This window comes from Sinohyriopsis cumingii, chromosome 12 (assembly GCF_028554795.1).
Source record: "Sinohyriopsis cumingii isolate HCF-2022 chromosome 12, ASM2855479v2, whole genome shotgun sequence".
Lineage (NCBI taxonomy): Eukaryota > Metazoa > Mollusca > Bivalvia > Unionida > Unionidae > Sinohyriopsis > Sinohyriopsis cumingii.
In genome coordinates this window covers 57,960,931-57,987,433 of record NC_142972.1, presented here as the reverse complement: position 1 = coordinate 57,987,433, position 26,503 = coordinate 57,960,931, and the positions used below count along the sequence as shown (strand labels likewise).

Genomic DNA, 26,503 nt, shown 5'->3' with positions numbered 1-26,503 from the left:
ACTGTAGTGTATATTCTTGGTGTTCTAATGTACACTGTAGTGTATACTCTTTGTGCATTAGTGCATACTTGTAATACTTTAGTGTATACTCTTTGTATACTCTTAGTGTTTTGTGTGTGTGTGTGTGATTTGGATTTTTAACGTAACTTTAACAATTTTTCAGTCATATCGCTACAGTGTCTGCAGTGTGGCAGTTTATAGTGATGTCTAGCACTGGGGCATCATGCAGCAGACATATAGCATGATGTCCGACCCAGTCACATTATCCTGACACCAGGCCGACCAGTCCTAACACTAACCTCTTAATGCTGAGCACCAAGCGAGGCAGCTGTTAGTACCATTTTTGTAAGTCTTTGGTATGACTCGGCCGGGGATTGAACCCATGACCTCCCGCATCTAACCAATGCACCTAATTTATTTCTGCAACATTTGCAAAATGGAAACACTAACCACTAGGCCACCAGAGCAGTTCTTAGTGTTTTAGTGTATGCTTTAGTGTATACTCTTTGTGCATTAGTGTATGTTTTAGTGTATACTCTTTGTGCATTAGTGTATGCTTTAGTGTATATTCTTTGTGCATTAGTGTATGCTTTAGTGTATACTTTTAGTGCATTAGTGTATGCTTTAGTGTATACTCTTTGTGCATTAGTGTATGCTTTAGTGTATACTCTTTGTGCATTAGTGTATGCTATAGTGTATACTCATTGTGCATTAGTGTATGCTTTAGTGTATACTCTTTGTGCATTAGTGTATGCTTTAGTGTATACTTTTAGTGCATTAGTGTATGCTTTAGTGTATACTCTTTGTGCATTAGTGTATGCTTTAGTGTATACTCTTTGTGCATTAGTGTATGCTTTAGTGTATACTCTTTGTGCATTAGTGTATGCTATAGTGTATACTCTTTGTGCATTAGTGTATGCTTTTAGTGTTTTAGTGTCTGCTTTTAGTGTTTTAGTGAATAATCTTTGTATATTATTATACACTTTTTCATTTTATACATGTATGACACAAAAGACATCCTAGTACAGAACACATTTTTAACTTTTTTCTTTTTTTAAAACATTTCATTTTGAAAGTGCCTGGTAATGCTTTTTGATGGAGTTAACAATTTTTCATGACAGTGCTTACAATAAAAGTATGTTCAGCTGAAATCCCAATATCCAAACCTCCCTCTAGTCTGAACCAAAGCCATGTCCCATGACTTTATCTCATGTCTAAATGCAGAGCTTATCCAAACTTGTATCCCTTGTTCAGTTTGGATAAATGCATTTCACCTGTAGTTTATTAACTTCTAAGATTATGCTAATTAGTTCATGACAACTATCAAAATTGTAAATGAATGTTAGATAGATTTTGGCAAATTTTGAATTTAAGTCAAAAGAAAGAAATAGACAATCAGTACATGCTATTCCAACTGATCTCAAAGTTTTTTGAAGATGTGGCTGCATATTTCAGGATATGACCCTGGTATTCTAAATTAATATGGTATTAGATGGATCAATTTTCAGGACACATTATCATGCAGATATGATTGGAATCTGAAAAGAATTTTACCCTTGCAGCTTTAGCAGATAGATTGTATAGCCTACTTTGTGATGTTTTTAATTCCAGTGATTCACCAGTTCCTTCCCCCACTAGCAGCTATGGGATTGATATGATATCCCCTGAGTCAGATGGAATTCACAGTGGACCAGGGTCACATGACAGTGTCTGCAAAGATGGGGGATTTTACCTGCTTAGAAAGGACTCAGAACGCCGTGCAACACTTGTACAGATTCTATCCAGGGAAACAGATATTACAGTGGTCAGTGACAACAGTGTCAGTCACCATCAGTCAGGAATGGTGTTCTTTCCTTTGTCCACTCTTTCAATCTCTGTGGTCTTTTGACTCTTATCTGTCATATTGTTTTTGTGTCTCTTTTACATTTTTTTCTGTTTCCATCTGTCGTGTTTATGTTCCTACAGTACTGTGGGGGAGGGGTTTAATGGATGTAGTTCCCTGTACTTGTCCATCAAGTTCTGTCTTGTCCCATAATATCATTCTCCCTGTTGCAAATTTTGTTTCCACAGAAAGGCTTTAGAAGGACTGAAAGGATTGAAGTCATATACATTACCCAAGACCTTGGTCAAGTTTAGTTTTACAGAATTGAACAAAATTGTGGCTTCTGTTTACCTTCTCAGATCACGTAACATTGGTTGGAGGTATCTGTACCATGTTGACAATGATCAATTTTATATACTTGCCTAATTGTTGAGTCCAACTGCAAACAGCATAGACTCAGAGCCAGCAGATCAGGGTTTATGTTGTTTGTTTAACTGATTATCACAGTGCACAGACCCATATCAGCTGGTGCATTATGTGATGGCAGATCTGAGTCTGTGTAGTTTGCAGTTAGACTCAACTTATAAAGGAGAAGGTAGTTTGCCCTCTCTTTCTCTCTCTCTCTCTCTCTCTCTCTCTATATATATATATATGCTCCATTACTATTTCTTTTTTAAAGCAATAGTCTTTCAGTTTGCTATGTCCATGTGCTTGTGTAAAAATATCTCCATAACAAATACAGTTTTTTATTTTGTTTACTTATGAGATTTTATTTTCGGACACTTCCTTGGTCACAGTTACTCTTCATAAAGTTGAAATGAAAGTTTGCCATATTTCTTGAAGATTCAAATTGTCAATAAAATGATACACATTAAGCAAAACATGCATGTACTAGGAAATCTGCAACTGAATATGATTTCGATGATTTGCATTTACTTAATTAGTTGAGTTAATTAATTGAATCAGTAATTCAGGTAATAAACTTATTCAGCAATGTCATTCTTTGTTGCAATAATGTATCCTGTTTTTGTATTATAACAAAGTGTCTCTTACAATGTTTCCCTGTAATCATAAAATGTTTGTATGAGATGGTAGTGAAAATGGTGTTTAAATGTATTTGGAAAAATCTTGCTATCTGATTGATTAATATTCTGGCCAGTTTATAACCTTCCATAAAAGTTAAACTTTTATATACTTTGGAGGTAAAAATTTTTATACATACTGGGAGAAAGAGGAAACTTATGAAGATTACAAGACAAAATTACTTTTGACCTCAAATTAGCTACCATTCTTACCAAACAAACTTTATTTGGGGCTGACCTAAAGATAGTGCCTTTCAAGTTTTTTTCTTCCTTCCGGTTCAGTTTTGATGGAGTTGTTGCCCTTTTTCAGTCAATTTGAAGTCTTCACTAACTGTTGCAATTGTGTTTTTTTATTTCCATTTTGCAAATGTTGCAGAAACAAATTAGGTGCATTGGCTTGGATGACTCAGGTGGTGGCATAGTACCCATCTAAAGTTAGGGAGGTCTTGGGTTTGAGTCTCAATCCAGCCACAGATTTGTCCTGTCCATTTTGAAAAGGGTGTATATGAGTGTATGGAGAAATTGTAGCATTTAAAAGAGCTGGTTTTTTTCTATCATGCAAGTTAGTTTAAAATGTTACAACATTTTCTTTTTGACAGATTGTTGACACATGGCTGGATATGATTCATCGAGATGCAACAATTTCCAATCCCAAGTTGAAAAAGGTGACTAATGAGAAATTGTTTTTTTATTTTTTCATTCTTCATTTGAAGAATAAAAATAATTAAAATTTTATTGAATTTTTCTTGTAGTGAAAACAACATTTTCAAGATAACCACATATTGGACATCAGCAGCTTTTTTAATTTAGGATCAAGAAAACATTATATGAAGTCTTGTAGTGTACAGCCAATGCTGAGATGTAGTGATAACCGGATTTTCCAGATGGCCAATGTGGCAGCCATATTAGGCATTAGATTGGCACCATATTTGTAGGACTAAGACATGATAAGATGTCTCCTTCAGAAAACATGTCAGCATGACCTACTGTTCAGGAGGAGTAGTGTAAATAAGATATTCAAGATGGCTGCTGTGTTGTCCATATTGGACAGCAGATCAGTACCATTTTCATTTAGAACCAAATAGACATCATGAGAAACTTTTTAGTGAATACTATTGTGATATGACTATTAGGAGTACCAGTATTAGGAGTAGTGATGACAAGATTTTCAAAAATGGTCACTGCATTGGTCATACTGGACTTCATATGGGCACAACTTTTGTTTATGACCAACTAAAAATCATAAATCTTTTAGTAAAAACCCCATGTTCATTGGACCATCCATTCAGGAAGATTTTCAAGATGACCATTGTATGTCAGATCAGCACCATTTTAATTTAAGACCAACTGGACATCATAAGGGGTCTTTTGTTTAAAAACCCAATGTCTATGACTTTTTGTTTGGGTGGTGTTTTGATAATATTGTCAGGATGTCTGCTGTGCTGGCCATATTGGATGTCAGATAACATCATGTATGACCAGCGAAACATCATTAGAGGTCTTTAGTGAAAATTCCTTGTTGAATAAGGAGGAGCAGGAGTGATAACTTGATTTTCAAGATGGCCGCTATCATGGTTATACTTTACTTAAGACTGGCACAATTTTCCTTTTGACCAACTAGAAATTATAAGAAGTCTTATAGTAAGAACCCCATGTTGATTTGACCATCCATTCAGGGGGTGCAATGATAAGAATTTTTAATATGGCTACTATTTTGATCATATAGTATGTCAGATCAGCCTCCTTTCCATTTAGGACCCACTAGTCCATGGAATGAATGTGTGTCATGTTTCATGGCAATCCTTCAGGTAGTTTAGGAGTAATGATAACAAACTTATGCTAATAGATGATGGACCATAAAATAAATTCTTCTGGTATGTGGCCAGCAGAGCTAAAGAGGCATCCCTCAAATATTGGATAAAATGGATTTCCCAGAATTCAAGATCAGACCATTTTTTTTCTTCTTTTTACTGCTGAGTGTTTAAACCATCTCTGATATTCTTTGCCAATAACAAGATTTAGAAATTAGCAGCTATAGTGGACATACTAGATGTTAGATCAGTACCATTTTCATTGAGGATATACAAGTTTCATAAGAAGTCTTGTTGTGGAAACCACATGTTGATATAATTTTCCATTATAAAGAAGTATTGATAACAAGAATTTTAAGACAGCTGCTATGGTTGGTGGTCATGCTGGCATCATATTGGCACCATTTTAATTTAGGACCAATTAGACATTATAGGAAGTCTTTTGGCAAAATCTCAATATCTTTATGACCTGCTAGCCAGGAGAAGTAATGACAAGATTTTCAAGATGCCCATTATAGTACAATATTTGAAGATATGACAGTTCAAGATGGAGTTGTAATAACAAGATTTTCATCATAGTCACTGTGGTGGCCATAATGTATGTCTTAGCAGCACATTAAAGACCAACAAAATAGCAAAAATAGCACATTAAAGACCAACAACAAAAACTCACAAGAAGTTGTTTAGTAAAATCCACATGTTGGTCCATACAGGAGAAGTACTGATAAAAATATTTTCAAGATTGTTACTGGTAACATACCTCCATATTCCCAGACAATGTTAGGACTATTTAAGTGGATGGGTGGATACACAAACAGACAGACATGATAAGAACATTACAGATATTGAAATTGAAGACTTGGCATAATGATATCCTGATTACTATTGGAGTTTTGCTTCAGAGATGAAAAATATAGATCAAGGATGGATGGATGGATTGGAAAAATAAATGAATGAAGACAACATTTTGATTTAAGACCAACTAGACATCGTATGGAGCCTTTTGATGAAAAACCCATGTCAGTTTGACCATCTGTTCAGGTCAGGAGGAGTAGTGATAAGATTTTCACAATGACCTCCACAGTGGCTATATTGATTTGCAGCCTTTTCATTTTTGACCAGCTAGACACTGCAACAAGGTTTGAATGTTTCCACTCAAACAAAAGTTAGATACTTTTCCAAATTTTGCAGGACTTCAAATATAGGCAGCAAAAACTGAAGATCATATGGAATGATGAGCAATACAAACCAAACAATTTGTAGCAATGGGCTCGGCAAAACAACGGAGCAAGATTGTAGATTAACTGATTGTGCAGATATTCCAAAAATATTATGGCTGAAAATAATCCAGATTAATATGGACTGAAGCAAAATAATTTTCAAGAACTTTTCAATGGCCTTAAATCTCCAAGGTCAATTTTAAAGAATTTGTCATGGCCTTGAATTTCAGAGACCCAAGTCTAGTACTTACAAGGTTTACAAGTGTATGAACCCTGCCATTTGTTAACAATTTTAGTAGAACCATAAAGTTTGTTACTGTTTTTAGTAGTACAAACTGTAATTGGTAACACAGAATGGACACTATTAAATCCATCCATGTCAAGAAATAAAATGAATTGATGCTATTATTCAGAAAATATTACATTGCATTTCTAAAGTAAGTATTTTTTTATTATTTGATATATTGTAAATGTGGATAGATGTCAACAGAGTTGTTATTATCTGTTCCCAAAAGATGTACCTTTTAATTAATTAGCTAATTTACATTAAGCCTATTTGCTCTTATTTTAAAGCAAACCGTTAAAAGTAATCAGGTAGTTTACCTTAATTTCTATTTAATTTTTAAAGCAAACTTTTAAAATATGGACCAATCATGGATTTAAGCTTTGTATTAAGACAACTTTTTTTGGAGGTAGGAGAATTAATTTGAAACATTAATTTGTCAGTATTTTTGGAGAAACGTAATTTACTATAAAATGTCCTTTTTATTTTGTGTTCACATATAGTCAGTTGGCATTACAGAAAACTGTAAGATAACACTTTGATACATTGTTAAATCAAATGTGAGAAAACTGAGGCCAAAACCATAAGTAATGAACCAACTTGTAAAACAAAAGACTATCACAAATATGCTAAGATGAAAATATAAGATTTCTGATCATGGACATTCAGCCTGCCATGAGTTTGGTCACTGGTTATGTTGTTCAGTTGTCGCAAACACCAGTGCATCTATATAATAAAAGTGATTCATACATGACAATTTTCATTGTTTATGACAGGTGGTCAATCTTAGAATAGGTCACTCAGATCAGGCTTTGCTGTGTTTTCTCTTTCAGGAACATTTGTTACTGTTACTGCAAGCCTTGAGAGATTTCATACAAGACCAGAATGAAGCGGTTATAAAGAATGTACTTGGTAATTTTGAAATTGATACTTTCATTAAATGTTAATAGTTCACACAATATTCTTGACCTAAAGCTAATTTGAGAATGGAAATTTCAGCAAGACATAATGTATTTTACCAAATAATTATGTAGCGTGCATAGAGTATTCATATTTTTGGAACCATAAGAAGTTAAATTAGATGTATCTAATATAAATTTTAAAAAGTTCTTTCCTTTAAACACTTTGTCAGTGGCTTCTTTTCATCAGAAGAATTTCTCAACAAAAACAGATTGTATGCTTAAATGAAAATATCTTATTAGTTGGTAATACCTTCTCTTTTATATGAAAAGAGCAAACTATGAAAACACTCTTCTGTAGTGAGTGATGATGAGACTTGCATAATCAACATTCGGATTATGTGACTTTTTTGTACACACTTTCATAAGTAAAATACTAGTTTCTTGTTCACTGTAAACTTTGATGCATTTACTCCTTTAAATATTAAACTCTGTATGCAAGACAACATCTCATAACTCATTGACCCCTGGAGATTTTTTTCATTTTTGCCTGAAATGGAGGTAGGAAATGCATTTTGGGGGTTACTTCTCAATGCATCCAAACACATTTTTCTGATATTTTCATAAGTTGGATGTGTTGGTGTATTAAAGAAGTTCTTGTTTTTCTTTTTCCTCAGCACATATGCAGATTGGTGAACATTTAACTTTTTATTTTTTGTCATAATGAAGCATCAGTTTTTGTATCCTGGCCCCTCTTACCCAAATCTCAAATTTATCCTACCATTTGCAAAGGTTCATCTGTCCATATGCAATTTGAACCAGTCTTCTTTAGTTCTTGGACAAAAAGTCTAAAATCCAGGTGCAAATTCTGGTTCTGAAACCAGCAATTTTCGAGGTAAAAACTGTCTGATCTCATAAATTTTTGCCACTGTTTTTATTATTATTATGGGAGTAGAAAGTCTCCATTATTTGGTATCATATCAGAACTGCATCTTTTTCATTTTGCTTTTCCATAATACCATCTGCTTTGGTGTATGATAAATGATTCTGATGTTACAGAATCATGACACATAAGCCTGGTTAATGAGTTAATGGACTTTTAAGATTTTAAAAAAATAGAAATTATGTAGGAATGGCTATTTTTGCTATTTCTGTGCAGTGGAAATGCACAAATAATCAGACTGCTCCAGTGGCCTAGTAGTTAGAGCATCTGCCTCGGAAGCAGGAGATCGTGGGTTTGAAAACCCCAGCCAAGTCATACCAAAGACTTACAAAAATGGTACTAACAGCTGCCTCGCTAGGCACTCAGCATTAGGAGGTTAGTATTAGGACTGGTCAGCCGAGTGTCAGGATAATGTGACTGGGTGGGACATCATACTGCATGACTGTGATATGATGCCCCAGTGCTAGACATCACTGTAAACTGTCACACTGCAGATATTGTAGCGATGTGACTGAAAAATTGTTAAAGCTACGTTAAAAATCCTAATCACACACACACACACACACACACACACAAATAATCAGGTACACTAGGAGTATTCAAATTTGGTGACATAAAAATTCACCCATTAACTCATTAACCCTCCAGAGATTTGTCGTTTTTGCTTGAAATGGGGATATGAAACGAATTTGTGGGGGGTGCTTCAAAATACATCCAGTCCCTTTTGTTTCCAAGAGATTTTTGTTAGCCAAGTGCATAAAAGAAGTATTTGATTGGCTATTTCCATTATGCATGTGGAGATTGTTGAAATTTATTGGACCTAGAATTTTCATGTCTTGGTCCCATTTTACTCAAACTCTCAAACTTATCATACCTTTTGCAAAGGTTCAAGTGTTTGTGTATTGTAAATGATGTTGACATTACAGCTTGGAAGTAGGCCACAACCTCATGACATGTAAATGTGGCATGTGAGGTTATTGAGATATGCTACATCATACAGAGGACTTTACAATGGCATTACGTTGTAGCATGGTGCATTCAGACCATAGTACAGTCCTACCTGTTTATGTCAACATCTTCAGGCCCGAGGAAATATTGTTGACATAGGTGGATGTCGAGATAAGTGTTGTGGGGTGTCTGAAAAAAGATGCAAGTTAAATTCATCAGTAGGGGGTAACCTGTCATCAGTGAGTAGCATTTACACTTTGAGAAAACAAACAATTGAAATTTTGAGTACATGAAGACAAAACCAGTGTGAAATACACTTGTATATTGACAAATTACATTTTGGTTACCTTTGTGTAATAAAATCCACAATAAAATTTTGCATTGGTCACATCCTGCAATGAAAAACATTCACTACGATATTCATTGTCGATATTCAATGTTGGCATTAGCACATGGTTGCTTTGTTTTTATTTATATGCTTCAAGTACATGTACTTAAATTGGCCTAGAAATTTGGTCATTCTGTTCTCATCGTACTGAGGCTACCAAAGGGATGGGGCTATTCACAGGGAAAGGAAAAGCTGTCAACAACTTGGTTTAAACAGTACATGTATTTATTACAGAAGTTATCGTGAAAAGTACATAAAAGCGAACAAGAGATGTGCGGCTGATATGATTAATGAAGGCATAATATTGTACATATTGACACATGCTAAATAAAGTTAAAAAGGAAACTGTCACAGCACAATAAACTTGTTTTTAATCACTGATCACTTTGGAAAATGGAAGAATCGATCAGATTTCATTGCTTTTATTGAAGTCGCTGCAAGAGGCCAACTTTATAGGACCAAACAAAAGCTTGGTTTTTTTTATCCGACCATGACATTAAAGCCTGGTGGCAAGATCAGTTAATTGTTGGATAAAGTACAGGTCGGAACTGGCCGCTTGCCAACATAAATGATTAGGTGGGAAAATTAAAGCCTTTTGGCAAGATCAACTAATTGTTGAACAAAGTATGGGTCGGCACTGGCAGCTTGTCAAACATATATGATTAGAAAACAAAGGATTTGTTCAAGCTGGGACCAAGGGATTCTGTTGACATGTATGTTTATTTTTAATCTTGATGTCGACATAAGCATGACAATTTTGGTAGTAATAGTAGTAGTATTTTATTTGCTTTTTTGTCGAAATAGACAGCTTGTCGACATAAGTGATGTCGATATAAGTGGGTAGGACTGTATTTATATTGTTAGTTGTTTGAGTAAAATAAACTGTATAATATTAAGAAGAAAATAATTATTTTTAATTGAAAAACAAAATCTCAGTGTGTCATTTGTTTGCTTGAATGCATGTTTTGCTGCATCGTGGCCAAAGGGGACAAATATATTAATTGCAGTTCTGTCATTTATGAAAATGCTAACGTTTTTTACTCATGAGAAGAAATCTATTTATTCCTTCAAAACAAGCAAATTTTCTTTTCATTTTAAAGCCAAAGAAGCTGGCCAGCCAAGCTGTAGAACATTTTTTTTAAAACTTGTTCCTGAATTCAAAATAAATTTGATGATTGTCAAAAAAATTTCTCTTGAAAAATGTACTCATTCACAGACTAGCATTAAAATTTATTCAATTTCAGATAAGTTGCGAATGATACTAGACTTTGATAGCACAGCTCTGATGGAGATCCAGTTAGCCCTCTATGTCTTTCAGGAAGCAGTGAGTACACATTTGTGATATTATCTGAAGAGAGATTTAGGTTGATAGATTGTTTAATTGATGTTTTAACAGCACATGAGCACATGAAAGACCACTAAATGCTTAGATAAGACAAATTAAGTGCATCACCCAGAGAAACAAAACAGCAGATGATTTAATTTTGCATTTCCAGAGTTCCTAAAAAATAAATCACAGTGCTAAGGAAATTTCTTTTCAGCAATATGTGTGTGTGTGTGATTTGAATTTTTCACATAGCTTTTCACAATTTTCCAGTCATATCAGCAATTTGTTTCATAAACTATCGCAGTTCATAATACTACAGAAATCGTGGATTTGTATTACAATAATGTAATTGTCAATTAGTGATTAAAATTCTGCAACTGTAAGGACAAGGAAATTAACTGTTCCAATAGGACAGCATAATGTGTTGAATTTCCTTTCTACGTTAAACTATCTTAAGGTACCTATGTGAGTGTTATGTGATGTATCTTATTGGAAGATGTTTGAAAATCTTCATTTTTATAGACCCTCTTGAGATAGAAAAGTTTCACCTGATCGACAGAGTTCATTATTGTACTCAATAACAGTTTATGTCTGTGTTACCAAAATTTGGCAACCTGAAATGGAATTAATGGGAGAGATTATATTGGTTTCATATTTGATGTATCCATCGCCTACATTTTTGGTAAATTTAATATTTTTGGTGGTCTTAAATTTAGGGGCTTATTAGTTTTCCCTTAAATGTAACTAAAGACAAGCTCCTGTTTTAATCCAAAATGTCTCGGTCCAAAAGAAATGTATGGAACAAATTTCATGTTACTCTTTGAGTTGATTCATTACTCATTAATCAGTAATGCAAACTAATTTGACAAGTAAACTTAAAGAAAGAAAAAATGACAGCTAATAATTTGTGCTTATTTTTGAATTCTAACAAAAATAATCACATTCAAAATACTGATTATATATGACATTTTACTTGTACAAGATGTGCCTTTAGAAGTCTCTTGTGTTACATAAGATCGACAACCATGCATATATTTTTATTCTTGATACTGAAAATGCACCTACTTTTTCAGTATTAAATACCATCAAAATCATAATTCTTTCAGAAATCTTGGTTAGTTTTTTGGTATTTTTTATACAGGATAAAATTTGAATGTGTAGTGTAGGTTTTGATGATCACTAATTACATAGCCAAGTATAGTGGGAGATCAGTAGCTTGGTGGTTCACTTGAAAAGCACACAGTCATGGTGCTGTTGTCTGGTAGATGGACATGTTACCAAATAAAATAACTGGGCAAGTAATGTCGATTTTTGATTAATTATCGAGCATGTCAAGATATGTAAAAAAAAATTGCCAATTTTGCTTCATTGGTATCTCGTTGTTGGGCCAGAAATGAAGTAATTTATAAGGTTGTAAGACCTCAAAAAAGTTTTATTTTTGCCATCCAGAAATATAAAGTTAGATAAAGGACATAATTTTTCATGTGTAACTCATTGCTGATAAAATAAAAATATTAGCATGGACATTGGGAGTTTACTCGTTGATTTTACCTAGTTTGATCAGTATACACATTTTGATCTCAAAATATTCTCTTGTTTGCATAATTTACTTTTTGCGTGAAAATCATTTTTATATTTTAAGGTGAGTGCAAACCTGAAGAGGCATGATATTCAGCCTCATTGGATGTTTGCACTGGACAACCTTCTCAGGAGTGCCACCCAGGCTGCCATTACAGTTCTCTCCCCTGGTAGGTATTCACTGAATATAATCCTCTGGATTGATCATTCTGATACTTGTAGATAGGGCAGTAATAGATTTAGCATTAAGGGATGCATTATTATAGATGTGATCAAGGCTGTCAGTTTCTACACTTGTAACCATCAAGAATAAAATCTGGAACCTTCATTTAATTCCTTATATTCATTATGACTAATCATTGATCAAGGATGGTATATTTCTAACTTAATGTGGAAAATGTATTTAAAAATTATTACTTTTATTAATGGATAAGTGTCCATTTGTTTTATATTTTTTGGAACTCAGATTTGGCAATGCAAGGACAGTAGTGATGAACAAACTTATTGACATAAAGACAACAACCTTTCCTTGTGGCAGCCTGTGTCACACAGCATCATAGTTTGGGTGGGGGGATCACTTTTCACTAATCACAAGGATGTATCAACAATTACTGTACCTTTAAAAAGTTACTTTATGCATTTTCTTTGAATGAGTGAAACATGTATACGTTCTTGCAAGCTATTTGTCAAGGACAAGTTTATTGTCCTATGGCTGATTAATTACATAGAAGCTACTTTTGATCCAACATTTTGAATGCAACATATTTTTCACAGTTTAACAGTGTATATATCTTACAACTTGTAAAATGGATTTTAAATTGGAGGTAAAAGTGATGTAAACATTAAGAAGAAACGTTTTATTAGCATGATTATGAAATCAAAGTAAAATTACAGTTGACAACAACAAAAATTATTTATACATACAGGAATTTAAAGTAACGTGTAGTGATTTCAGAAGTTTGGTCATCAATTTTCTGTTATAAAACTTTAGTGACTATTTATGTGCCCCTCGATGCATGTGAATGGGGTATATTGTGCTATCTTTGTGTGTCCATTCATCCATCCATTCCACCATCCTTTTGCATTTACATCACTTAGTTCCATGAACACTGTCCAGATGATTATTTTTCAGTAATATGCGGGATTAGGTCATGTGTAACTCGTCATGTGATCCTTGCAACATGAAGTTACTAAGATGATGATGGCTGTTGGTGGTGATGGTGGTGGTGTTGCATTTAGAACACAAGTAATTTCTACTTGCGAGATTCAGTTTTCAACTGTTGACAGTTCAACTTGCCACAGTATGTCATGAAACAAAATGGGAATATTTTGAGAGACCAAAAACAATGATATAACAGATCATTTTCTTAAAACCACAAATTTCCATATTTATTGATATAAAAGTGTTTTTCATATGTAGTGACTCCTTGTCTTGAGTATACAGTTGTAATACTTTCTGTCACACAAAAGAACTGGGTGCAAACCTAGCTGGTGCCAGCGGAGATGAAGACCAAGAGACATCTGGTGTTCCGTCCACCAACTCTGGAAAATCTGCCGAGGTTCTCTACAGGAAATCCATGGGCAAAGAAATCCGTGATCAGATAGAGTCAGTGGAGGAAGAAAATTTCATGTGAGAAGATTTTCTGTGCTGTCTCTGCAAGTGATATGCTTTACATTTGTCTCAATTTTTTATGTTTGCTCTTAAAATTTGTGATTCCTGCAAAGTTAGAATTTTTTTTAAATTGGTACCCTTTGATTAATAGTGAATCTTAAGTTTGCTGGAGTGCAGAGTTTTTGTCTCTTCTGTGGTTACATTTCCTTCCATTATGAAGAGACTACAACTAAAATTATCTGCATGTGTAACAGTCTAGCATCCTCATTTATTTTTGGTTCAGGGCAGATATTAGTAGACACCAGAATTGTTACCTTCCATTGTACTCTAGATATATGCAAAAACAGCAAGTTCAATGAAGATATTGTTAGTGTTCTCCTAAGACAATAACCTGATCTGTGACAAAGTTTGAGCAAATATAAAAAAATTATTCATTTACTCTCCTTAGAAATATTTCCATGACAACTGAATACTTATTTTTGTAAAATTATTGCAGAATGGTTCCTAACAAGAATTAAATTTATTGAAAATTATAGAGGTTGCATCTCCTTAGTTGATATTTTAACTAGATGACCTGGGCTAAATTGTACATTAGTGAGTATGGCATCTTGCCTTTTAAATTTACACAAATGATTTTATTCTTTCATTAGATATGACTACAGTATCTCCTATTGAAATAAAACTTTTTCATTTCTTTAGGTTGTTACATCAGCTTTTAAATGTTCAGAAATCTTATGGTGATATGCTGAGGAAATCCATTGATGAGAAGAAACTGCAGATAGAACAACTACAGTAAGTTACCTGTACCCTGTGGGTTAATAGGTAATTTGCCCTGTACAAGAGTTATGATTCTTGTTAGCACTGTATCAGTTTTTTAATCTCAGGGCAAAATCCTTAATTTCCTTGATCTGATTTTATCAAAGAAACTTGAAATTCTGGGGTTCTGCTTAATAATGACATTTGCAAATTTACACAGACATTTTACACTATCTTGGCATCCGTCCGTCTACGAGAGACGATGGCATAGCTCCAAAGTACGCTTTTGCTTATCCTTCTTTTTAGCTCTCTTTTCAGCTTGCTTTGTTCTTCTCTTTTCCTCTGCGTTTTGAACTCCCTGCCTGACAGCTAGATGCCAGCTGGAACGGTTGTTTGCACAGCTCTCCCAGTCGTTGACATTGATGTTTGCTGTCTTCATATCCTTCTTGCAAACATCTTTGTAGCGCAGATGTGGTCGTCCAGTTGGTCGTGCACCTTCTGCTAACTCACCATATAACAGGTCCTTGGGAATGCGACCTGGGTCCATTCTCTTGACATGGCCGAGCCAGCGAAGGCGCCTCTCGCTGAGTATGGAGAACATGCTGTTCATGTTGGCGCGTTCTAGAACCTCTGTGTTGGGTACTTTGTCCTGCCACTGGATGTGCAGAATGCGCCGCAGACATCTCAGGTGGAAGCTGTTGAGTTTCCTCTCGTGTCTTGCATAGGTGGTCCATGTTTCGTTGCTGTAGAGAAGTGAGCTGAGCACGCAGGTTTGGTAGACACGCAGTTTGGTCTTCTCTGTGAGGTTGGGGTTGTTCCAGACCCTCTGGTTAAGTCTGGCCATCACTGCTGCTGCCTTGGCAATCCTGCCGCCCACCTCAGAATCAATGGAGAGTGAGCTGGAGATGTTAGACCCTAGGTATGTGAAGTTCTCGACAACTTCCAAATTGTACCCATCGATGGAGACAGAGGGAGGGGAGTCTGTGTCCTGTGCCATGACATTTGTTTTCTTCAAACTGATGGTCAGTCCAAATTCCTTACATGCATGGGAGAGGCAGCATACCAGCTGCTGAAGTCCATCTTCCGTGTGTGATGTCACGGCTGCATCGTCGGCAAAGAGCAATTCACGGATGAGTACCTCTGTGACTTTAGTCTTAGCACGGAGACGGGCGATGTTGAACAGCTTGCCGTCAGCCCTGGTATGGATGTACACTCCCTCGCTGCAGTCCTTGAATGCGTACTGGAGAAGCATGGAGAAGAAGATGGCAAAGAGCGTCGGTGCAAGGACACAGCCTTGTTTGACTCCGCTAACAACTGGGAATGCTTCAGATGTTGCGCCATTGAAGCACACTGTGCTGTGCATGTTCTCGTGGAACGACATAATGACAGCAAGCAGACGTGGGGGGCAGCCGATCTTCTGCAGGAGTCTGAAGAGTCCACTCCGACTAACCATGTCAAACGCCTTTGTCAGGTCTATGAAGGCAGTGTAGAGGGGCATCCGCTGCTCGCGACACTTCTCCTGCAGCTGACGTAGTGAGAAGATCATGTCTACAGTTGACCTGCCGGCTCGAAATCCACACTGGGATTCTGGGTAGACGCGGGAGGCTAGGATCTGCAAGCGTGCCAAGGCAACACGGGCGAAGGCCTTTCCGACGATGCTGAGGAGGGAGATGCCCCGATAGTTGTTGCAGTCGCTACGGTCTCCTTTGTTTTTGTACAAAGTGACGATGTTGGCATCACGCATGTCCTGTGGGATGTATCCCTGTTCCCAGCAAAGGCAGAGGAGTGTGTGTAGGGGCTGGAGCAGTGCTGGTTTTCCGCTCTTGAGGACTTCAGGCGGAATGCCGTCGCTTCCAGGAGCCTTCCCACAGGCAAGGCAATCGATGGCTTTTCCGAGCTCTTCCAGGGTGGGCTGTGTGTCTAGCTCCTCCATGACAGGCAGGTCTGGAATGGCATCCAGGGCAGTTCCAGTGACATTGTTTTGGGTTGCATATAGCTCGAGATAGTGCTCAACCCATCGCTGCAGTTGTTTCCCCTGGTCTGTGATGACTTCGCCCGTCTTGGACTTGAGGGGGGCGGTCTTGTAGCTGGGGGGGCCTGTCGCTTTTTTGATACCCTCATACATTCCTCTTGTATCCCCGGTGTCAGCAGCTGTCTGTATACTGTTGCAAAGGTTCAGCCAGTAGGTGTTGGCACAGCGGCGGGCGGTCTTCTGGGCGTTATTCCTTGCAATCCTGAGGGCTTGTAGTGTTCTGGGGCTAGGTGCAGCCTTGTATGCCATGAGGGCTTTCCTCTTTGCCTCAGTCACGGGCTCCATCTCCTCCCAGTTTGCCTCATACCAGTCGACATTCTTTCGCTCCCTCTTCCCGTAAGCTGTGATGGCTGAATTGTACACAGAGTCACGGATATGGGACCACTTGGAATCAATGGTGTCATCAGGTGTCACTTTGGTGAGGGCTTCCTTCAGTTTGCTGATGAACTGCTGTGTTTTCTCTGGGTTGCTTGCACAGTAGGTGTTGATACGTGGGTGACCCTTCTTCTTGGCGTGGTGCAGCTTCTTGGGTAATATTCGCACCTTGCTGGCCACGAGGGAATGGTCCGTGTCACAATCGGCACTGTGGTAGCTGCGGGTAAGGAGGACACTGGCCAGTTCTGCACGCCTGGTGATGACGAGGTCTAGCTGGTGCCAGTGGCGTGAACGTGGGTGTCTCCACGACACCTGGTGGATCTCCTTGCATTTGAAGAAAGTGTTTGTCACACATAGGCTGTGGGAGCAGCACATCTCCAGCAGTCGCTGACCATTCTCGTTGATCTTGCCCCTTCCGTAAAAGCCGAGACAGGTGGACCAGGCCTCATGGTCAGCTCCCACTCTAGCATTGAAGTCTCCTAGTAAGTAAAGGCTTTCATTGTTGGGGATACTGGATATTGCCTGATCCAGAGCCTCATAAAACTTGTCTTTCTCCTCGTAGGTGGAGTAGAGGGTTGGGGCGTACACACTGAAGACGTTGACCGGGCCTAAGGATGTTGACAGCCGGAGGGCAAGGATTCTCTCAGTACCTGATGATGGAGGTTCAATGAAGGCGATTAGCGTGTTCTTGACGGCAAAGCCTACACCATGCTACCTAGGTTCATCCAAGGGCTTCCCCTGCCAAAAGAATGTGTAATTGGCTTCCCTGATGGTGCCGCTGTCAGCCAGTCGGGTCTCCTGGAGACAGGCAATGTCGATGTTCAGTCGGGAGAGTTCTCTGTCAATGACGGCAGTCTTCCGTGCATCGTCGATCTGCTGTAGGTCAGTGGTCAATCCAGGACACATGGTCCTGATGTTCCAGGTTGCAAAACGAAGAGTTGGAGTCTTTTTATTTCTTCTTTTAGTCTTTCCTGGTGCAGAGTTTTGTGGCCCACTTGTCAAGATGGTTCTCTAAGCTCCACGCACCCAGTGAAGCAGGCAGGCCATGGCGGGCAGCACCTTGCTGACTGGGGGCTGCCCAGCTTGAGGCGGGCGGTAGCTGTCCAGTGAGACCTGATGATCTCTCCCACCGTCAGAAGTAACCCCTGGCGCCAAGCTCTACGCCAATCGAGCTTTGACTTAGAACCGGTAAACTGCTACTTCTCGTGTTGTGCCGACGCCGTACGACGACGCTGGAGTGTCCCCTCCAGTGGAGCTATGAAGCCTGGGCAGGGTGGTATGGAGAATCAGCTGTTGCCCATGCAGCAGATCCCCCCTCTCCACGCAGCTGGTGTGCCCAAGGGAACGACGAATGCCGATACAGCTTGGCACCAACGGCGTCGCAGGAGTTGCCGGAATGACGTTGAAGTCAATGTCATACAGCCTTAGGGACTCCATCTCCGGATTTTCTGTCGGGGTTTACTCCCTTAGCCTTTCCCATGAGTGGGGTATAGCCACAAGGCAGCAGAGGTTTGGAATCGGAGTTTTCCTTCTCCTAGATGAGCTACCATCCAAGGTTTACGAGTCCCATCTACCTGGTCTAAGGTTGACATTGCCCGGGGTGGGAGTGGGAGACAAGCGCCCCAATCCTCCAAAATGCCCCATACGGCCTGCGTCTCTTACTGCCTCTGTCAACTAAAATCCAGCTCCTGGCCTTCGCGAGTGGCTTAGATTTGAAGCCCGGCAGACCATGTTTTCTACTAACAGGAGAAGGGGTGAAGGCGGCCCACTGGCGCCTTAAAACCAGTTGCTTCGGGTAGATTTTACACTATACAATCAGGAAAACAGCAGTGAAGCATTAATGCAAATGGCAAATTGCTGTATTCTTCACAGGCCAGTTAGCAGTTTTGGTTCTGTAGCTTGATCTCAACATGGTCGGTCGTTGCCAATACAATTTACTACACCATAATGGACCCTGATGCATATTGTCTAAACAATAATTAATCCTTAGTAGTTTCCCATGACTAGCAAGATTACTTATTACTTTGCCAGATACAGTTCTAATTGTACACAGTGTCATTGGTTTGATTGTACACCAGGTGTTATGATTGTACACAACAGATATCTGTCAGTATTTTGATTTTGACATGACATAATCATGTTAACAGTTAAGCAATTTTGGTTGAAATGCAACAGCTAACATAAGAACATAGAAAGAAAGGAAAATATAAATGCAGCCTGCATCTTCAGCAAATGACCTTCACCTTCCCACAACTCTTTATAAAAAGAGGGAAACATTTTTGTATCCATTACTTAATGTTTACATGTTGAGAAAGGCAATACATTATCCATTTATAAATAATCTATTACTAAGATTCTTTACATGTATTACAGAGGAATGTTTAAAGAGGGATAACTTGCATTGGTACTTGAATGTCACATGCATTGCAAGCCAATTAAGGGTATATGGGTGCAGGGGAACAGAGAGCGAAAGTTGGGAATTTAAAAATTAAAAAATTAAAAAGATAAGAATTTTCAGTTGTAAACATTTCAGGATATTCTTATCCATTTTGGTATGATATTATGATACTGTACGTTATATAAGAAATCCAGATATTTCTGTTCCAGTTTTGTGATTTTCATATTTAGCACCTTTAAACATTAATACATTCATACATTTAAGGCTTTAATAATTTCAGGGCATTACCATGATTTGCTTTACAAAATCCAAGTGCAGATTTTGATTTGTTTGAGAGAAGATAATTGCTTTCATCCCATTATCACAAACAACTCTCGTCAAAAAATGTGCAGCTTGCTAACTGGAAAATACTTTATTTGCTTCATTCAGTATCTCATTATTTATCTCCATTGGTGCCAGAATTTACTGGTCATATCATTGGGAAGAAAAACAGCATTAGTGCCATAACAACACAGTGCTGACATGGAAAATTATTTTTCCTTAAAACACCAACATTAGATTATACATCTACCCATAAGAGGTAGATGCCTGTCATCTGCAATATAGAAACTGAGTGCTAAAGTACCAGCTTAAATTAGAGTATCTACAACATTCATTCCTCGTGGTCTTCTGTTTCTGGTCATCAATGATCAGATGATCACATGATTCCTACTGACAGAAAAGGCAGAATTAGTCTCAGTTGCATTTGACTTTAAAATGTAGGCTATCATCTTCAAGATTGAGGATCAAGTGACAGAGCCAAGCAAAGTGTAAGGAACTATGTAATTTTGCCTGTAATTTGGCTTATCAAAGAGACAGATCATGTTTTATGTTATCTCTGAGAATGTGAATTATCTGTTAATCAATTCAAAGTAGGTAAGGCATGATAAATGGTCGCTTAATTTTCTAGCCCCTTCATCAACTACCCTTTTTGCCACCATACACAGCAGTGATTTCCATGTTTTTGATAGTAATGTCCTATATTACCTATATCCCCACCCCACCCAAGCCCTAAAAGATAAAAATTACTGTGAATTCATTCATTTTCATTGGCATATACTTGCACAGATTTGGAAAAAATATGTTTCCTTCAGTATTTAAATCCTTAGATTCAAGAAAAGAGATTTGGATGTCATCACAGCAGATCGTTGTGATTTTTAACCCACAAAAAGGCATACCCCATAAATAAATGTGATTTTCACAATATTAAAATAATTGCAATGGGGTTGGAAGGTAAGGTGTGTGTATGTGTGTGCTTGCGCTCATGGACAACTGGCATTAGTTTGCCCTTTCTCAAATTATCTTGATTTTGAGATGAGATGTCAGAGCTCATAAATTGGAATATACATTAAAAGCATCTGTTTAAGAAAAGTTAGTAACCTAGGTTGGTGATTTTAAGCAGTTATATATATATATATATATATATATATATATATATATATATATATATATATATATATATATATCTTGTCCCTGATTTTAAAACTTCTATAAAATTATGTTTCTCATGTGTTCACGCAAAACCGATTGGTGTCCTTCCATCTCTCAACACTCATGACACTTTCTTGTAAGCAGTATAGTTTAAAAAAGAGAGAAAGCAGACCAAATTGATATTTAGATACCTTGATTGGGTTCTACAACCTGATTAGGTTATAGCAACTATGACATAATTTTTCAGATTTAATTTACACAATTTTTCCACTTATTGACAAAAGCCTGAGAAGCATATCTATGCAAAAATTACTTGAGGTCAACAAATGACATTTGGTATACATATTTTTATCAATATACAAGTGCTCAAACAATAAAAAGTTTTAATTTTGTTTGCAGTTTTGTACTCTTTTGAACATGGTGCATTTTTTTTACAAAAACATTGAAGGTACAGATAAATAAAAATAACAATAGACAAAATAAAGTTTGATAGGCAAATGTATATATATATGTAGATGACATGATTTGAATTTCAGGCACTTGTAGCGATTTTGTCCAGTTCAGATTTTTAGTTAATATGTCCATAAGGCCAAGCGATCTTATGATATGACCCTTTATTGGTTGTTAAGCTCATATTAGAACGTTTTGAAATTAGATATTTTTTGTTTCAAAAATGCCGTTAAAGTTACTTTTCAAACTTTTGTCTAGATTTTTACATTTTTGGGGAATAGATCATTTTAGGGTCTCCGCTGTTTTTCACAAATAAGTATTTTGTTTGATATGCGGCGTTTTACAGATGCAAATCTTTTCTGTATCTTGGACCAAGATTTCCAACACCTGACCCCATCTTTATGAAGGCACGTGTATGTTAATGGATTCTAGTAATATTTGTATCAGATAACATATCTCATATCTGACAGGGGCTTTCTTATTCAAGTCAATTATGCAAAATTCTTTTGATAAGAGTGCATTAGAAACATGCCATGTTGTCCATGGATTACAACAGGTGCTGTGCTAACCAATATAAGATGTAGAAATAGTTTTCAGTCTGACTGTTTTCAAGATCCATGAATAGACACAATTTAATTTTGACTTTAGGTCTCTCTTAATGTTAGATATGCTGTGAAATATGAGCAATATATATATTGCATGACCTCTATTTAACCTTCAGGCAGATGATGAATACACCTGCACCTCATACCCTTTTGATGATGTCATCTAATCCATTTATACCCGATACCCCAAGGACACCTCCAGGTTAGTTCATTATCATTACTTTTTACTTTGCTGTTTTACCACACCATGTCACACTCCATTCCACTCCACATTGCAATACCTACACTTCATCAAACCACACCTTATATCATCACACATAACCCTTTCCTGAGCCAGTTATCATTTGTTTTCACTACCTGATTTTTTCAAGTTATCAGATGTTTTAATTTTTTATGAAAACATGCCAGCTTTTGTTATATTTTTCATAATGGGGTATTGAAATATACCAGGAGGAGAAAAAAATACATTGCCATAGTGGCAATACCAATTTTGTTTCGCTTTTGCTTCTCTCTCTCTCTCTCTCTCTTTCTCTCTCTCTCTCATCAGGATGAATTGATCTTAAAATGTGTCAAAACTGTGAGCCCTTTAGTATGCATGTAATAAGTGAGAAAAATGCATAGCAAGAGGTAAAAATGCCAACATTGTCAGTATTTGAGCAGTTGAATTCTCAAAAATTGATTTTGGATTCAAATAAAATGTTTGTCTAATGATGAGTAAAGACTACTCTCAGAATTTCATACATGGAAGTTCAGTAGATGGAAATGCATGCAGCTAATCTTTAGCATACCTTATTTATACTGGGGGACTTGGCATAAAATGGCTTCTTTATCCTTGTCATCATTTGGACTTAGCTGAAATCTGGTGACCTATGTTTTCTGTCAAGATGATTTGTGCTCAGTTTACACTTTGGAGCCATTAGTAGTAACCACACTTTGAAGATGAAATGGATCTTAATTATCTTTCAAATAAAGATAATCCTTTGCCTTACATACTCAGTTGCTATTTAAATAGTTATTGATGTGTAAGTGGGGTGATAATATTCTAGAGAGAATTATTTGAAATAAAGATAATCCTTTGCCTGAGATACTCAGTTGCTATTTAAATAGTTATTGATGTGTAAGTGGGGTGATAATATTCTAGAGAGAATTATTTGAAATAAAGATAATCCTTTGCCTGAGATACTCAGTTGCTATTTAAATAGTTATTGATGTGTAAGTATGGTGATAATATTCTTGAGGGAATTATTTCAAATAAAGATAATCCTTTGCCTGAGATACTCAGTTGCTATTTAAATAGTTATTGATGTGTAAGTATGGTGATAATATTCGTGAGGGAATTATTTCAAATTAAGATAATCGTTTGCCTGAGATACTCAGTTGCTATTTAAATAGTTATTGATGTGTAAGTGTGGTGATAATATTCTTGAGGGAATTATTTCAAATAAAGACAATCCTTTGCTTGACATACTCAGTTGCTATTTAAATAGTTATTGATGTGTAAGTATGGTGATAATATTCTTAAGAGCATTATTTCAAGTACATTGAACAAAAATGAAAAAAGCTGATGGATAAACAAACCACAAAGGTACCTAGTTAGTACTGGGGCCCCGAGTGGTCGAGTGGTCTAAAGCGCTCTCCATTACGGATCACTGCCATCTCACCTCTGTCTGCGTGGGTTTGAGTCTCGGATTCGGCTAATGTGGGTATGTGAGAAAGCTTGCCAGTAACTTCTCATGGGTCGGTGGTTCTTTCCGGGGTTTTCCCGGATTCTTCCTCCACCATTAATACTGGTCCCCATGTATAGCCTATCGTGTGCTGAAAAATGGCGTTAAACCCTACAACAACAACAACAACAACAACCAAGTTAGTAACTTGTTTTTCATCCTGTTAAGAAGGAAGTAATGTATGTACATATAATACATGTAATGTATTTATGATAATCTTTTGCACCACGGAAATGGTATGTGTCCATTTCTTAACGCTGTAACATCTCAAGTCGACAGCTCAAAATGGAAACCTTGTATATAAAAAAGACACTCCATAATTTGAGCTGCACTCAAAAGGTCATACCTAAATTTGAATATATTGTGGATTTATCCTATTAAAAATATGATACTTGTCATGTGCTGCAGAAAACTGCACTGCAGTAAAAAGTTTAAAATAACATACTTCAGCAAAATTAAATACTAAAATATTTGCTTTCTTGTTAAGTTCCAGCCATCAATGAACCTCCCAATGAAGCCTTGGTTGCATGGCTACAGGAACATGGGGTGGATCATAGATCTATAGACAAGGTGAGATTCCTATAATAAATAAATTACTTATTCATTCAGAATTCATTCATAGTAATGTATCTTGAAAATAGGTACATCATTTGGACCAGCATTGTGTTAGTATTGTAATTGGTTACTAGCATTTTGTTAGTATTGTAATTGGTTACGAGCATTTTGTTAGTATTGTAATTGGTTACTAGCATTTTGTTAGAATTGTAATTGGTTACAAGCATTTTGTTAGTATTGTAATTGGTAACTTTGCAATGCCCAAAATAAGTAGCAGTTTATATTGATCATTAGCAATTTTTGATCAGCTTATTTTGAGGCAAGCTGACGTTTTTGCAGTTGGTATATATCTGAGGACAACTGACCTTTTTGAGATGGGTTTATTTAGTGGACAACATGCTTTTGAGGTGGGTGATTTTCAAGACAACTTTCAAGGTGGGTGATTTTCAAGACAACTTTCAAGGTGGGTGTATTTTTTGGGATCACTTTTAAGCTTGAAGATTTTCAAAAAAACTTTGGTGGTAAGTTTATTTTTGAGGAAAGCAATTATTTAACGTAAGTGTATAATTTTAGGACAGCTTATTTGTTAGGTGGGTTTTTATTAGGGACAACTTGGTTTGAGGTAGGTTTAGTTTTGGAGGACAGCTTCTTTTTTAGGACAAGTGTTGAGGTAAAGGTATTTTTTGGTCAGTTTGTTTTTGTAAGTAGGTAAGTATTGTTCAAGTAAGTGAATCGATACATGATTTGACATTTTGTTGCACATATTCGAGATCTTGTACGTTTCAATAAGTTAATCTACATACAGTATATTAAATGAATATAGTAGGCTACTTATTTTTCAAGTTTTCTGGCTTTTAAAAACATCGCAAGATTTTTTATTATTTTTATGGTTTTTCAAGGGATATGGCTTCTTGACAGTATAAAATATTTTTGGGAGGTAATTTCTGTCATACATTTTCCGTACAAGTATGGTACAAAAGATGTCAGACAGTGACTTCAGAGGAAGTAATTATGGCTTGGTGTTTTAGGGAACGGCAAAACAGTACATTTATCTACTGTAGAGGCAAATAGTATAACATTCTTTACCCAGAGAAACACCTTAATATCCACATGACTTTGGTAAAATGGTTGGAGTCAGACCTGCCATTTTATTTTGTTACAAGTCCAGGACCATAACTGCAGTATAACCACCAAAGCTCTAAAGTACAGTATAAACTCCATAGTTGGATCGAGTGTAAACTGCTTAGACCCAGGAAAGCACTGGCAAATTCAGCCACATCACTACAATATCTGCAGTGTGGCAGTTTATAGTGATGCCTAGCACTAGGGCATCATGTCCCACCCAGTCACATTATCCTGACACCAGGCCAACCAGTTCTAACACTAACCTCTTAATTCTGAGCGCCAAGCAAGGCAGCTGTTAGAATCATTTTTAAAAGTCTTGGATATGACTCGGATGAGGCAGAATCGGCACTGATGTCAAAAGTAGAATGAATGTAGCTGTGGGGGCTCAATGGTTAGCATGCCGGAAACATGGCCAGAAGAAAGCTAATTCAAATACAGCCTGACCAGGCCAGTTTGATTGTCATGATGTCCCTGGGTGATACACTTTACTCCAGTTACCCTAGCACAGTATAACCTTTTATTGTCAAATATTATTGGCCTTACCACCATTATAAATTATCCAATAAAATGCATGTACATGTGCTGTTTTCTGCTGTATTGTTTAATAGTAGCATTGCATCAGGTTCTAAAAGACTTCTTAGGGAGCAGTAAAGATAGAAAGTTGTTATAAGATAGTGGTCAAAGGACAAGGTCTTGGAGAAGATATTTAAAGCAAATGAAAAAATTGATCTGTATTGATTAAGTATATTGTGTGTGAGAAATTAAATTAAAGTTTACTGTTCCATCACCCCACTCTATGTTATCAGCCATGGTAACTCTATTACATATCAACCAAGAGAACTGTAGTACATATCAGCCATAAGAACTCTAGAACATATCAGTTGATATTTGTTGCCATAAAAGTAGTGTATGAGCAAACAGCTCATAGGACAGATGCTCACAATGTATGTTATTATTTGCAATGCTTGTTTATTCTTTACAGATTGCAGCTGAACAATTTACATTAGATGATCTCCTCGAAATAATCACTTGGGAGGATTTACAAAAACTTACTATAAAGTAAGTCTCTTATCACTGTGTACCACTAATTTTTATGATAA

General features: G+C 36.8%; 1 protein-coding gene across 3 annotated transcripts in view; it reads left to right on the top strand.

Moving 5' to 3' along the window:
• Positions 1–26,503, top strand: part of LOC149786535 (mitogen-activated protein kinase kinase kinase 15-like) — a 192,614-nt gene that overhangs the window by 152,081 nt on the left and 14,030 nt on the right. For all 3 annotated transcript variants that reach the window (XM_089977042.1, XM_089977041.1, XM_089977040.1), the window contains 10 exons: positions 1,612–1,804; positions 3,504–3,569; positions 7,052–7,130; positions 10,641–10,720; positions 12,366–12,471; positions 13,772–13,931; positions 14,613–14,705; positions 22,116–22,201; positions 24,211–24,293; positions 26,386–26,462. In XM_089977042.1, coding sequence (XP_089833168.1) covers positions 1,612–1,804; positions 3,504–3,569; positions 7,052–7,130; positions 10,641–10,720; positions 12,366–12,471; positions 13,772–13,931; positions 14,613–14,705; positions 22,116–22,201; positions 24,211–24,293; positions 26,386–26,462 — 1,023 coding nt within the window. The remainder of the gene's footprint in view (positions 1–1,611; positions 1,805–3,503; positions 3,570–7,051; positions 7,131–10,640; positions 10,721–12,365; positions 12,472–13,771; positions 13,932–14,612; positions 14,706–22,115; positions 22,202–24,210; positions 24,294–26,385; positions 26,463–26,503) is intronic.